The sequence below is a fragment of the Oncorhynchus nerka genome, linkage group LG1 (assembly GCF_034236695.1).
Source record: "Oncorhynchus nerka isolate Pitt River linkage group LG1, Oner_Uvic_2.0, whole genome shotgun sequence".
NCBI lineage: Eukaryota > Metazoa > Chordata > Actinopteri > Salmoniformes > Salmonidae > Oncorhynchus > Oncorhynchus nerka.
In genome coordinates, this window is record NC_088396.1 from 20,174,339 (window position 1) to 20,189,177 (window position 14,839).

The 14,839-nt window shown below is 44.0% G+C and overlaps 2 protein-coding genes across 2 annotated transcripts in view; one reads left to right on the top strand and one right to left on the bottom strand.

The window, feature by feature from the left end:
- The first annotated feature begins 314 nt into the window (after positions 1 to 314).
- On the top strand, positions 315 to 7,041 carry dipk2b (divergent protein kinase domain 2B). Its single transcript, XM_029639078.2, has 5 exons — positions 315 to 803; positions 1,584 to 1,848; positions 3,155 to 3,328; positions 3,827 to 4,121; positions 6,248 to 7,041. Exons 1-5 carry the CDS (start codon positions 460 to 462, stop codon positions 6,640 to 6,642), a joined length of 1,473 nt encoding a protein of 490 aa, XP_029494938.1. The 5' UTR covers positions 315 to 459; the 3' UTR covers positions 6,643 to 7,041.
- A 1-nt stretch (position 7,042) lies between these two features.
- kdm6a (lysine (K)-specific demethylase 6A) overlaps positions 7,043 to 14,839 on the bottom strand; it is an 85,437-nt gene continuing 77,640 nt past the window's right edge. Inside the window, 7 exon segments of the mRNA XM_029638776.2 lie at positions 7,043 to 7,976; positions 8,835 to 9,005; positions 9,740 to 9,866; positions 9,972 to 10,113; positions 13,682 to 13,869; positions 14,174 to 14,288; positions 14,428 to 14,576. Of these exon segments, the coding sequence (XP_029494636.2) occupies positions 7,950 to 7,976; positions 8,835 to 9,005; positions 9,740 to 9,866; positions 9,972 to 10,113; positions 13,682 to 13,869; positions 14,174 to 14,288; positions 14,428 to 14,576 (919 nt within the window). The 3' untranslated portion in view covers positions 7,043 to 7,949.

The following is a 14,839-nucleotide window of genomic DNA, read 5'->3' on the forward strand; positions in this document are numbered from 1 at the left end:
GGCCATGCATAATAAGGAATTGTAATGGTTCACCTCTGTGAGCGCTATGCAGTAGAAGCCTCCGGACCACTGGATTTCTAGGCTGGTCCCAGATCTGTTTGTACTATCTTGGCCATTGTTAACACTCAGTGCATCTCACCCACTTAGGTGAGTGAGGCTACAAGGCCTCCGGGTGTCAGGTTTGGACTGCCAACATTATAGAGGTAAGAGTGGTATGGGTGGGGTTAGGGGTCACGTGTTACAGGCTAGCTCAGGGTTGTGGCCAAGGTTGGAGGAAGCGCATCCACGGCAACAGGGCTATCTGCATCCTCCATGTGTTTCCTGTTGAGGTACTGCTATTCAGGGTGGGTCGGAGAGAAAGAAAGAGAGAAAAAGAGAGGGACATAGAGAGAGCAAGGAGAGAGAAAGAAGACTGACGAGGCCAAAACTGAGTTGTTTGTATTAAGTTTCTGTCTGAGAATGTATCAGTGTGAGTGTGTGTCAGTATGTCTATGCATGTGTGAACGTATTTGTGATACGTGTATGAGGGTGTGCGTGCAGTGCGTGGTCCTTCTCTCCATGCATCCCATCATGCCCCTAAAGCGATGTGATCCGAGTGCCGTGGGTTTTGTGAGGTTGACAGTGTGTGTGTTGAGTTGGCTGCTATGTGTGTGTTGGGCTCCAACAGTAGTGGAGGCTGCTGGTACTCCCCCTGCTCCCCAGCAGAAAGCCCTCAGCCTGCAGAGAGCCTTCCTGGGGCTGGACAAGTGCAATGCCTGCGTGGGGACGTCCATCTGCAAGAAGCTCTTGAAGGACCAGATAAGGTAGGTATGTCTGTCTGTCTTACTAAGAATCAATAGCTGGGTACAATAGTGCTGATTTTGCTCTTGCCTCTCAACTATTAAATACTTGTAAGTCCCTTTACAGTGAGCTCAGAACACAAGGGATTGCATGTATGAATGTCACAGTCTTAGTGAATTGACGGTGTTATGACATAGACATCTGTAATAGTCTGCTGTCCCAGCTGAATGGTTGTCAATCAACACCGGCGGTCATGATTCTGCGGGAAATCACACACAAACATATTTCCTGTGTGCGTAGTACTGCATATTCCTAACACACTTCAATGTTACAGTAATGTGTGGCAAGAGTCCCTGAGTGTAACGTCGTAAGGAATATTATGACAAAACATTTTCCACATACAGTAGTTAATGTTGATACACCCAAAACACACGGCACGCAATGTCCCAAGTCACCTGTCAAACTTCTGCCATCTGCCAGAGAAAATGGTTCAACTTCCATTGTTTCCAACGGATGCCGTGCAATGGCCAGGAAAGATCAACTGTGCCTCAACTGTGATCCAAGACTAACATAGAAAATATCAGGGTAATACATTTGTTTTCTGATTATGATTTTGACCTTATTCTTATGACAAGCCACCATATCGGCAACTGTTCAAGTGTCCAACTCAAGGTTTGGTTACATTCTACACACTGCTTTTCCTCTAACATACAGTATTTCAAAGTATACTTTGGGTGCATCTCGATTGTCTTGAGTAGCTTCCCCACCGCAGCTTGAATCACCCCCTCATCTCCCCGCCTCAGGTTTGATTGGTGGATGTCCCCGGATACCACACTCCCATTGGCTGAGAAGCAGAGTTTCCCGGGGAACCTTACAGATGATTCATTAAGCTGGCGTCCTGTGGTCTTGTCGTTCCTCTCCTCCCCCCGTCTGCACTCGTCCTCCGACCGTTCAATCTGTCGCTCGGTGGGACGGCAGGGTCCCTGCAGCATCGAGGCCGTCCTCAGGGTCACACCCAGATTCCAGAGCTTGAACCAATCACATCTTTTGCTGCCCCATATTGTGAAGGTACGCATAGGTAGAGCAATATATATAGAGATATGTACACTATATATACAAAAGTATGTGGACACCCCTTCAAATTAGTGGATTTGGCTATTTCAGCCACAGCAGTTGGTGACAGGTGTATAAAATCGAGCACACCGCCATGCTATCTCCATAGACAAACATTGGCAGTAGAATGGCTTTCTGAAGAGCTCCGTGACTTTCAACGTGGAACCATCATAGGATGCCACCTGTCCAACAAGTCCGTTTGTCAAATTTCAACTAAGTGCTGTTATTGTGATGTGGATCGTCTACGAGCAACAATGGCTCAGCCGCGAAGCGGTAGGCCACACAAGCTCACAGAACGGGACCGTGCTGTCCTTGAGTTCCAAACTGCCTCAACATCAGCACAATAACTTTTAGTCGGGAGCATGAAATGGGTTTCAATGGCCAAGCAGCCACACACAAGCCTAAGATCCTCATGCGTAATACCAAGCGTTGGCTGGAGTGGTGTAAAGCCATTGGACTCATTGGAAACGCGGTCTCTGGAGTGATGAATCACACCTCACAATCTGGCAGTGTGACGGATGAAGCCGGGTTTGGCCGATGCCAGGAGAACGCTACCTGACCCAATGTCTAGTGCCGACTGTAAAGTTTGGTGGAGGAGGAATAATGGTCTGGGGCTGTTTTTCATGGTTCGGGCTAGGCCCCTTAGTTCCAGTGAAAGGAAATATTAACGCACAGCATACGATGACATTCTAGACGATTCTGTGCTTCCAAATTTATGGCAGCAGTTTGGAGAAGGCCCTTTCCTGTATTAGCATGACAATGCTCCCATGCACAAAGCAAGGCCCATACAGAAATGGTTTGTCGAGTTCAGTGTGGAAGAACTTGACTGGCCTGCACAGAGCCCTGACCTCAACCCCATTGAACACCTTTGGGATGAATTGGAATGCCGACTGCGAGCCTGCCCAACATCAGTGCCCAACCTCTCTAATGCTCTTGTGGCTGAATGGAAGCACGTCCCCGCAGCAATGTTCCAACATTTAGTGGAAAGCCTTCCAAGAAGAGTTGAGGCTGTTATTAGCAGCAAAGGGGGGGACCAACTCCATATTAATGCCCATTATTTTGGAATGAGATGTTCGACGAGCAAATGTCCACATACTTTTGGTCATGTAGTGTATACTGTAAATGACTTAGGGACTGGTAGGGGTGTGAATAGATGTTAACAGGTAGAGGTGTGGATGGGTACAGATGTGCAAACAGGTGAGTAAACTTCAATATTCTGTAACGTGGCACCCTCCTGAAACCTTGGCTGTACCCCATCCAGGGTTTGGCACCTCCCCTGCTGCGCTGTCCCTCCCAGAGACTACTGGACCGCGTTGTGCGCCGCTATGCTGAGGTGGTGGACGTGGGCAGTATTCAGATGAAGCACTTCTCAGAGAGAGACAAACTACGGCTGCTCTACACGCTAGCTGTCAATCAACAGCCTCTCATACTGCAGGTGGTCCAGAGACATATATAGATACTCACAGCCAGTTTCCCTGACACAGATAAATCCTAGGACTAAAAAGCATGTTAAAATGTAGATTCTCCATTGAAAGTGTTTATTTTTGCAAGAACTAGGAATAATCTGTTTCCAGGAAACCAGCCCTTGAGTGCAGGCATAACTTCACTCTAGCATTCTAAGTGCAAAACCAGGAAACTTGTGGACATCGTTCTGTAATGGCTTTGGATGGATTTGGATGACTGATGTAATCAAGGTTGTTGGTTCACCAGTTACTGTATATAGCTTTACTTGAACAATACTGACAATAGAAAGGTTATAGCTATTGGTATCCTATAAATACACAGACCATGGAGATTCTGATACACAATAAAAGCAGCAAAGACCTCAGATGACTGTGTCTGAGAACAGAAGGAACAGTTCCCCCTGTAGGTGTAACCAAAACAAACAACCCAGACCTCGGTTTGCTCACCATGTTCCCCTCCTCATCACCAGATGTTCCCAGGCACCGAGGGCTGGCCATTCCCCCGCTACCAGGGCTCGTGTGGCAGGCTGATGGTGTGGGCAAGCTCCAGGCCTCTGTGGGGCCTTTATGGTTCCTCCAGGGAGTTCATCCAGAGGGTGGACGTGGCCTACCAGCTACTCCAGATCACCCAGGGCCTGGGCCACAACAGTCTGGGTTTCCTGCTCTACTACACCAGGCTAGAGGAGGAAATGTTCGGCCTGCTGGATGACCAGCGAGTGTTCATCACAGATGCCAGCAGCATAGGGGTCATTGACTTGGAGCAGGGTGAGTGGAACAAATGGGTACTGGCTCTGTCGTTATCAGAGGATAGGGGGACTCTGCAAATATGGATGTGGATGATGAGGATTGTGTTGATGACGACGACAAGGGGTTTCACTTTCCCAAAGAACTCAAAGCTCTTTTACATGGGGTTGGGCTCACCTCATCCATAACAGTGAAAATACAGTATATGTTCATAGCTGGGAGACAGAGATGTGTTCAGAATAAATATTCATTTGAATATCCCTTAAAAGTATCTATCGTTATGAGCTTATTGTGTGGCTTACACAAGCATGTCTGTCTGATCCACTGCATAGAAACAAATCAAATCAAAGTTTATTTGTCACGTGTGCCGAATACAACAGGTAGAACTTACAGTGAAATACTTACTTACAGGCTCTAACCAATAGTGCAAAAAGGTATTAGGTGAACAATAGTTAAGTAAAGAAATAAACAACAGTGAAAAACAGTAGCGAGGCTATAAAAGTAGCGAGGCTACATACAGCCACCGGTTAGTCAGGCTGATTGAGGTAGTATGTACATGTAGATATTGTTAAAGTGACTGCATATATGATGAACTGAGAGTAACAGTAGCGTAAAGGGGGGGGTGGCGGGACACAATGCAGATAGCCCGATTAGCCAACACACAAGCAGAGGGAGTTTTCCAGAAACATCACTGTACTATCAAGGTTCAGTCGTTTAATTATTACCAGCCAGATGTAGCTGATACAGGAAGGATATTTTTTACCCTGTTCCTCTTTTTAGAAATGGTCAATTAACACATTTCCTTTTTTTCCTGTTCTGCAAATCATTATATTGGGGTCACAAACAACAGTGCTCTTATCGGACAAGTTTAGGTAGAACCTCCGTTTCAAAACATTTTCCCCCTATTGAACACAACCCAGGTTTCTTTTGTGTGCTAGTAATCAGAGGCAATGGTGTCTCTTTTAGCTCTTCTACTGAGATGCTGTGTGCTAGTAATCAGAGGCAATGGTGTCTCTTTTAGCTCTTCTACTGAGATGCTGTGTGCTAGTAATCAGAGGCAATCTTGTCTCTTTTAGCTCTTCTACTGAGATGCTGTGTGCTAGTAATCAGAGGCAATGGTGTCTCTTTTAGCTCTTCTACTGAGATGCTGTGTGCTAGTAATCAGAGGCAATGGTGTCTCTTTTAGCTCTTCTACTGAGATGCTGTGTGCTAGTAATCAGAGGCAATGGTGTAATCAGAGGCAATCTTTTAGCTCTTCTACTGAGATGCTGTGTGCTAGTAATCAGAGGCAATGGTGTCTCTTTTAGCTCTTCTACTGAGATGCTGTGTGCTAGTAATCAGAGGCAATGGTGTCTCTTTTAGCTCTTCTACTGAGATGCTGTGTGCTAGTAACAGAATTGTAATTACCTACAACAGACAAAAAAGCTCCCTGATAATGAGAGTAGTGGAGTTCCTTTCTTTATGAAACAAAGACGATATATTCCACTGTATCAGATATACAGATGCTCAGTGGGGACATTTAATGATGTCAGTTATCTTTGCATTGGTCAGGATCCTTGCTGTGGCATCATATAAAAGACTGGATTGGAATAATGTGGGCAATAGGCCCACACACAGACTAGGGAAGTTTATCTCTATAACGACTGTCATCTCAGCAGTAAGAGGACTCAGAGGCAAACCTTGTTTGTTGATACTACAAACTAGGAAATGGATGCAGAGAAATGATACAGTATATGTATTAAAACATATACACGGAGTATACCAAACATTAGGAACACTTTCCTAATATTGAGCTGCACTCCGACACTCTCCTCATCTAAAACATTTTATTTTGCACCTTCTTTAACTCTGCGTTGTTGGAAAAGGTCCCATAGGTTAACATTTCACTGTTAAGCCATGTTCATATTGGCAGTTTGAAGAGACTCAAATCCAATTTTTGGCATATCTGATATAATTTGTTCTTCATCCTGCAGTCTGAACCGACAGGTTTGAAAAACAAAACTTATTTGAGCATTAAGGCCTGCAGTGTGAACAAGGCTTTAGTCTGCATGTGACTAATAACATTTGATATCACCTACACTTATCCAGTGTTTTTAGTAAGGGGTCAAAGCATTTGGATACGGTCACACTTACCCTCTCTCTTCCAGGGTTCCCCCCAGACCCTCCCTCCCAAACAGGCTCTGGCGGGGACATCTTCTCCTGCCTGGGTCAGGGTGCATCCCCCTGCCATCGCTCTCCTCCCTGCAGCTCTGTCCGCCCTACCCAGAGCCTCACTCTGCTCTGCACAGCACTCCTGCCCAGACTGCTGCTCACAGAGATGGGGGCCCAGCCAACCAGGCTACCCATGGACGGTGAGGCAGAGGCGGGGAGGTTGGCAAGAGACGTGCCCCTGTTGCTGGGTGTTTGTGCAGACCCTAGCCAGCCTGACTGGAGGATCATAGCAGCAGTAGGATCTCTGATGGACCTGCTAAAACCCATGAGGCCCTGCAATCCACTCTACACCTACAGGTACCCAGAGTGCAGATACAACCAAGACTACTGAGAGCTGACAGGACTACAATAACCATACTACCCTGCTACAGCCATAGACAATGTTAAGTCCACAGGTGCCCAGAGTGCACATATGAACTGTGATCCAGACAGTTGGTGGGACTGCAGAGCTTTGATATTACTGACAAAGGGACTCTGTGGAGTGTTGGTGGTTCTGCACGGGCAGTGTATGTGAAGTCTGTAGTACTTAGCAGCTTGTAGTGCTTGCCTGCTGCTTGCCTGCTTTAGACCTCAGCTACTTTCAGGTAGTGAACCGGTCACAGCAGCTCTGTGCATCATAGGAGAGATGAACATGTAAAGAAGAAACATGAGAAGTTCCACATGTAAATAAAGAACTTCTGTTAAATGACGCATAAAACATCCTTCAAACAATAAAAGCATGTCAAGGAGGGTCTCTGCACAATGCTTTGCTAAAGCAATTTTATTCATTTAGAAAACAGGAGGGGCCGTGTATAAAATGACATGACTCCTTCAAATTTAATGGCAGGAACTCTGAAGAAAAAAATTACAGCATTCCAACAAAGATTTTCAAGCAATAAATATGCATTTTATAAATAAGGTAAATTTACAACAAGATTAGAAATAAAATGAAAATCACAAATTAAAGTTTATTCCTTAAAAGTCTGTGCAACTCATTTCTCTTGGTGACTTGGCTGTTTTTATCTCTCATTTTATTCCTTTCTTTACCTACAGAACCAAAACATTATTATGGTTCCAAAATAACAATAAAAGCTGTAAAAAATAATAATAAATCGCTCTAACTCTTCACATTACAAAATGTTGTTTTCTTATTATTTTCTTGCCCAAAGTAGTATCTATCCTAACATACAAAAGACCAGCTATGCTAGGACTCATCTCAAGGGAAACAAACTTAGAGAAGGTGTATATCAGCCCACAAACAGAATTAAAAAAGGAACAATTCTGCAAGTCAGTAGTCTGTGTGACGTTGTTGCCAGTTATAACATAATATATACAAAAAGTCGCCAGTCACAATTTTTTGTCCATTTTTGTGTGTTTTTCTAGAGAAGTTACAGCTGAGCCAGGCAGCATTGGAACAGTCTGGTGGCAGTAGCTGGCAGGAGCAATGCCCTCCCCCTCCAGTCCTCTAGGGGGAGGACACCTCTGCTCTGGGCAGGTTGCATAGACACACAGCTTTTCACACAGCTGCCTTGTGGGATAGCTACAGAGAGCAGTGGAGGACTGCTGGCTTACTTCCTGAATATCAGAAAAGGGTATTCTGGTAGGTTTCGGGAGTCCAGGGAGGATTCTTATTGTCCTCAGAACAACAGAATGTTACCGTCAAGAGGAGGAAGGCAGAGGAGCGGCCTGTGGAGGGAGAGAGAGGGACGAGATTCATTTTACAAAGTGTGCATGATCATATACTCTTACTTGAATTAATGTGAATTCTGACTCACGAGTGTGTAGACTTACTACTTTCAATACTATCACATTTTAAGAGTGAGTCTTCTCTTCAATGATACCATATGGCAGTGACTGCAGTAATTATGCAAGGAGGAATGATAGCCTAAGTGAATGTTGGCTCCTTGCACAATGCACATCTTCCTCGGTCCCTCTGGCTTGTCAATACGGTGTTTATGTCCATTTATTTTTCCACTTGTTTATGCCTCCATCCTTGGTACAGTAGCTAGTTAGCTAGCTTGATTTGCACTGTTTCAGCATTTCTAAGCACACCACTCGACCAGGTATTAGATTAGAGGAAGAGAGAAGCAACATTAAATACTCCTCTCCTTGGTGGACTTTTAGGGAGATTAATGTAGAAAAATGTCATAATACCCGAACACTTCCCCTCTACATGCCTGTCACAGACTCAATGGCAAGGGGAAACTTTGTGGGCCGGACCCAGAATTGATATAATGTTGCAAATTTGCTAGTGAGATCTCAAGACAGGTAGAGTAGAAGCAGAGTAGGGAAACAATGCGATTGAAAGACAACCTGAACAAACCTTCATGCATAGCCAATATGATTTATATAGGACATGTATTTATCAGGACATTTTCTGCTGGACAATTTATCCAGCAGTTTTTATTTGTCTGCTTCTATATATTTTAATGAGCCAAGAGTCGGCAATGACCAGCTAATGGAAACACTGGTGTAAACTATTTATGTGACGTGGTCATTAGCCTATTGGTCATCATAAAATCACTAGTGTCCTTGCTGACTTACGAGTGTGAACTGGTCGTAGACCTGTGTGAGGTCGTCCATCTTGTACTGCTCCAGCACCACAAAGTTGTCCAGGTTAGAGCTCCCCCTACGGGCACAGTCCTGACAGTGCACCACGTATGTCTTCCTGCTGTTGCTCTCACTGGTTACAAACAGCAGGTCAAACACCTCCACCTGCAGATGGAGGGAGAGGTGAGATTGTGAAAGGAGGTAGGTGTGCGCGCGTTCACATGTGTGTATGTGAACGTTTAAAGGTTGAAATGTTAAATCACCAACCAAATAATTTTTTTCTCCAAAAAATGTTTAAATCACAGTGCAGTTATCACAAAACTACCACTAACAGCTCCCGATCATCATCACAAAGGGAAAACATTTTACAAATAGGCCTACCTAATGCAACAATGGGAGTCTGGGTGTGCAGCACACGTGTTTAGATGGAGCGGTCGGATAGAAATTGAGTGAGACACGTAACGGAGAGAAAATAGAATGTATGGAGAAGAAATGTGATTACTTGGCTAGGTTTCTTTTTTTTGTGAGTCGCTAATGCTCATACAAGAGGCTTTTTGCTCCTTGCCAGATAGTCGCTATGAATAAAAATGTGTTCTTAATTGACTTGCCTGGTTAAATAAAAGGTTAAATCAAAATAACAAATGGAAAGAACACTAGAGTCAATATGAATTAAAGGTTGCTTTCGGGACAACATTACAGCTGCCTGAAGCAGATTCCAGATGGCGCCTACTGTATGACTGCGGTAGAACTTCATTGCCCCAGAGAGGTCATACCACACAATACGAATTGACGTGGAATTTTAATTAAACGTTCTAACGGAAAAACACATTTTTTTTTTTTTATTGTTGCAGTTTTAAATTGAAGAAAAATGGTCTCTGTCACATCCCTAGTGTGTGTACCTCGCAGATGCTGCAATAATGTGCGGGCTCGTCCCTGGTCCTGCCATGCCACACCAGCTCCTTGCCTGCCGCCTGCAGCAGCTCTCGCAGCATCTGACACTGCTTCAATGTCCGCAGCAGACAGTACCTAGCAGAGACAGACAGACACGTACAGGGGTGAGCTGTGTGTGTGGTGAGAGAGTGACTGAGTCTGTGAGCGAGAGAGAGAACGAATGATGTGTGTGTGACTCACTTGATCATCTGGAAGAGCTTGCTGTCGGACACTTTGATGTTCCTGGCCATGTTCCAGGAGAGGTGTATCATGGGGACGATGGACTTCACGCTTTGCAGCTTATTCCACTCATATCGCTCTACCGCCAGCTTATACTGGTATGCTGGAGAGAGGGAGACATGGAAGGAGAGGGAATGAGAGAAAATGGGAAAGAGGAGCAGAAAGAAGAGAATCAAATGACAATTCAATTTCAAACTTCACTATGTCATTGCCACAAGTTGAGACTGTCATACGCCTAGATTCCTGAAACAAGTCACGTGTCGCGAATCCCTACCTCACAGGAGAGGCAGAAATACCTTCTGGAACACGTGAACTTTCATATACCTTAATAAAAAACTTGTATGGCATCTATAAATATGAATACAATTGTTATATTACGAGCCTAGTTGGTTTAGCCACGGAAAAAGGTCATGGATGGGCTAGACATGCCAAGAGATGAGTTCAGATTGGTCTGCCATGCAACATGCGTCTGTCTATAACATGAGCTGCTCAGTATGTGGAGGTAATCCTTTCTAACATGGCTTTTTTTTAAGGTATCACAAAGAACTGTGATAATGTTGCCAATGCTCTCCACTCTCCACTTTTCACTTTCTGGAGGACTGAGTTTTGAAATCAGTGGAATGCCCATTGGAAGTAGAGTATGATAGCTAAGGAGGTCTAAAACACCTGTCTCTGGATTACATCTTCAAACTAAGTCCAACCATGGCATCCGTGACAGAGAGGGAGAAGCGTTCATCCATGAATACGGGTAAGAGAGTCTAGCTACATTTTCAGATATATTTACGTATATATACACGTTTCTAATTTTGCCAAAGTAGTTTTCATTGCAAGTTAAAGCGTACTGTTAGCTAGCTTAACGTTTGCTGACTGGCTCGCTAGCTAACGTTACGTGTCTGATCTGTGTAGTAATATTAGTCATATCTCAGAGCCATTTGCATTGCTAGCTAGCTAACATTGAACCTATTTGGTTATCTTTAGCTACCTGTAGATTCATGCAGGGTAGTAACGTTATGAGTTGGGATTATGGTTAATTGTTTAGCTAGCTAGCTACGTGTCTAAACAAGACTCCACTATATAAGTAACCATTTCACTGTACCGTTTACACCTTCTGTATACTGTGCATGTGACAAATAAACAGATTTTATTTTATTTGATATAGTGTGTGTTTAGAAGAGACAGTAATGTGAAGAACAACATGACCAGCAATAAAGTCAAATTATGATATAACATTGGGCCAACGAGACAATGTCTTAGTTAGAAAGAATTATCTGGTAGAATACCTTGCTTTTATTTTGTCACACTCACAACCGTAAGCCATTTTCTGTAATTAGCTCAACCATTAACTTGTAATTAATGATCTTGTTGTGGATTTATTTTCCTGTAATAATTCATACAAATTAGCTCAAGTTAAGATGTTGTCAGCTATATATGGTCAGTATTTGAACTAGATAGCCAGCTAGCTAACAAGTTTGAAACTAACCAAAACATTGTTTAGAAAGTTGCTTTTAGTTGCCGAATTTGCTAGATTGACATATTCTACAGCATTTAGAAAGTATTCAGACTCCTTGACTTTTTCCACATTTTGTTACGTTATAGACTTATTCTAAAAAAATATTAAACTGTTTTTCCCCCCTAATCAATCTACACACAATAACCCATCATAACAAAGCAAAACGGTTTTGTTGTTGTTGCAATTATTACATTTACATAAGTATTCAGGTCCTTTACTCTGTACTTTGTTAAAGCACCTTTGGCAGCGATTACAGCCTCGGGTTTTCTTGGGTATGACGCTACAAGCTTTGCACACCTGTATTTGGGGGGGGGGGGGTTCTCTCATTCTTCTTTGCAGATCCTCTGAAGCTCTGTCAGGTTGGATGGGGAGCATTGCTGCACAGCTATTTTCAGGTCTTTCCAGAGATGTTAGATCAGGTTCAAGTCCTGGCTCTGGCTGGGCCACTCAAGGACATTCAGAGACTTGTTTCCGAAGTCACCCCTGCATTGTCTTGGCTGTGTGCTTAGGGTCGTTGTCCTGTTGGAAGGTGAACCTTTGCCTCAATCTGAGGTCCTGAGCGCTTTGAAGCAGGTTTCATCAAGGATCTCTGTGTACTTTTCTCCTCATCCTTGCCTCAATCCTGACTAGTCTCCCAGTCCCTGCCACTGAAAAACATTCCCACAGCATGATGCTGCCACCACCATGCTTCACTGTAGGGATGGTGCCAGGTTTCCTCCAGACATGACACTTGGCATTCAGGCCAAATAGTTTGATCTTGGTTTCATCAGACCAGAGAATCTTGTTTCTCATGGTCTGAGTCCTTTAGGTGCCTTTTGGCAAACTCCAAGCGGGCTGTCATGTGCCTTTTTACTGAGGAATGGCTTCCGTCTGGCCACTCTACCATAAAGGCCTGATTGGTGGAGTGCTGCAGAGATGGTTGTCCTTCTGGAGCGTTCTCCATCGCAGCAGAGAAACTCGCTGTCAGAGTGACCATCGGTTTCTTAGTCACCTCCCTGACCAAAGCCCTTTTCCCTTGATTGCTCAGTTTGGCTTCCCGCCCAGCCCTAGGAATAGTCTTGGTGGTTCCAAACTTCTCCCATTTTAAGAATGATGGAGTCAACTGATTTCTTGGGGACCTTCAATGCTAGAGAATTTTTTTGGTACCCTTCCCCAGATCTGTACCTTGACACAATCCTGTCTCTGAGCTCTATGGACAATTCCTTCAACCTCATGGCTAGTGTTTTTCTCTGACATGCACTGTCAACTGTGGGATCTTATATAGGCAGGTGTGTGCCTTTCCAAATCATGTCCAATCAATTGAAATTACCACAGGAGGACTCCAATCAACTTGATGAAACATCAAGGATGATCAATGGAAACAGGATGCACCTGTGCTCAATTTTGAGTCTCAAATCAAAGGGTCTGAATACTTATGTAAATAAGGTATGTTTATTTTAAATTTGCAAACATTTCTAAAAAACAGTTTTTGCTTTGTCATTATTGAGTATTGTGTGTAGATTGATGAGGAAAAAATTAAATTTAATCCATTTTAGAATAAGGCTGTAATGTAACAAAATGTGAGAAACGGGAAGGGGTCTGAATACTTTCCAAATCTACTTTCCAAATGACATTGGAATGTTTATGATGTCACTGCAACAACTGTATACAGACATGTCGATCGTAGTATAAACCAGCCTTTAGTCTTGAAATCTTTGGTTGTTTAGTACATGGCCTCACATGAATCCTTAAAGAGATGAGTGGGGCTAAGGCTTAAGAGGGTGTGAATGATGCTGAATAGGTGTAGACAAAGAAGAGCTCTCCAGTTGGTGTACCAAAACATTCAAGGTCCATTTTCTCAAAAGTGGGGTTACAAGTTTATCAATTTTCAAAGCAGAATGACTTTCCCATTGTTTCTCAACTATAGTGAATGATATATCATTTTCTAGCTTGGAGTTTCTACTTTTATCCAATGTAAAAAAAACAACATTAAAAACGTTGCTACATAAGACCGAATCGAGCCGGTCGGTCATAGATCTCAATGTGTCAGTCCACGCCTATCAGCATCCATCCTTCATCTTTTAATGATGTCCCAACAAATTCTACGTAAAACCCATAAAACAACCGTGTATTCCCATATTAAACACATCCCTTTGTTCTCCATGTCCCTTCCTGGTCTTACCGGTGAGAGGTCCTACGTTCCAGGCGATATTGTTGCACCAGCCGATGGCCTGGACCCAGTGGACGGTGCCCGTGTTGAGCCACACCAGGTCTCCGGGACGCTGGATGAAGCGGTAGACGGGGACATCTGCCTCGTACAGGTCCTCCAGGTTGGGCCACCATGACCCCATCAGGAAGTTGATGTTGTTCCTGCAGGAGACACACACACGTCCGACATTAGAAACAGAGGATGCACATGGACACTCGCTCATTCTCTGGAGACCCCTACTCATACTCTGGGTAGTTCACGAATAAAAAAATACATTTTTACATCTGCAATGAATGAAAAGTCGAGATATTCCTTTTCCTTTAATTAGTACCAAGTATACCACTTAAATCGGAGTTAAACTTGAGTTAAGACATCTCTAACCTTAGACTGCACTGGCTGTAAAGAGACAGAGGTAGGATATGAACTTTGTGTTGGGTTAGAGGTAGGAGATTTTTGTTGACGTACTTTTCACAGAAGTCGTTGATGATTCCCCAGTAATGTTCGGGCACTGCAAACCACTCACAGTCCCCCGGTCCAATGTTGATGTTCACTGAACAGAAATTATTGTTCTCCTGGTGACCTAGAAGACAAGACACAAATACCTTGTTAAACAAAACACGCGACAGTTATCACTAACAAACAGCATTATGTGTGTGGACCCATGTGTGTGTGTGTGTGTGTCTCTGCGGCATGTGTGGCTCTCGCTGTGTGTGTCTAACCTGGCGTCCTGCTCCCAGGGACCTTCATGTAGAGCTGGACAGTGTTCATGCCCAGGATGGTGTGTCCTACGTGGCTGAGCAGGTTGCCAGCAGACACCACTCTGGCAAATGCTGGCAGCTTACTGAGCTCCTGCAGCTGCAGCTTCCACCTGAAAGGAGGTCACAGAGCAAGGGTCAGAGGTCAACACTACAGCACAGACACACACCGCTCCCAAACTGAGGGACCCTCTTTGTGATACCAATGCCCAGTCCTACCTAGGCCATACCCTTTCTGTGTTTGTAAATCTGAAGGGACTGGATAGGTGAAAGGACAAGGGTTGTTTTGGGACCAGGCCATAATCTGGTTCATATAAAAATTGTCAAATTAAATACAAAACATCAGCGATCTGTTTCATGAACAAAACCACATAGT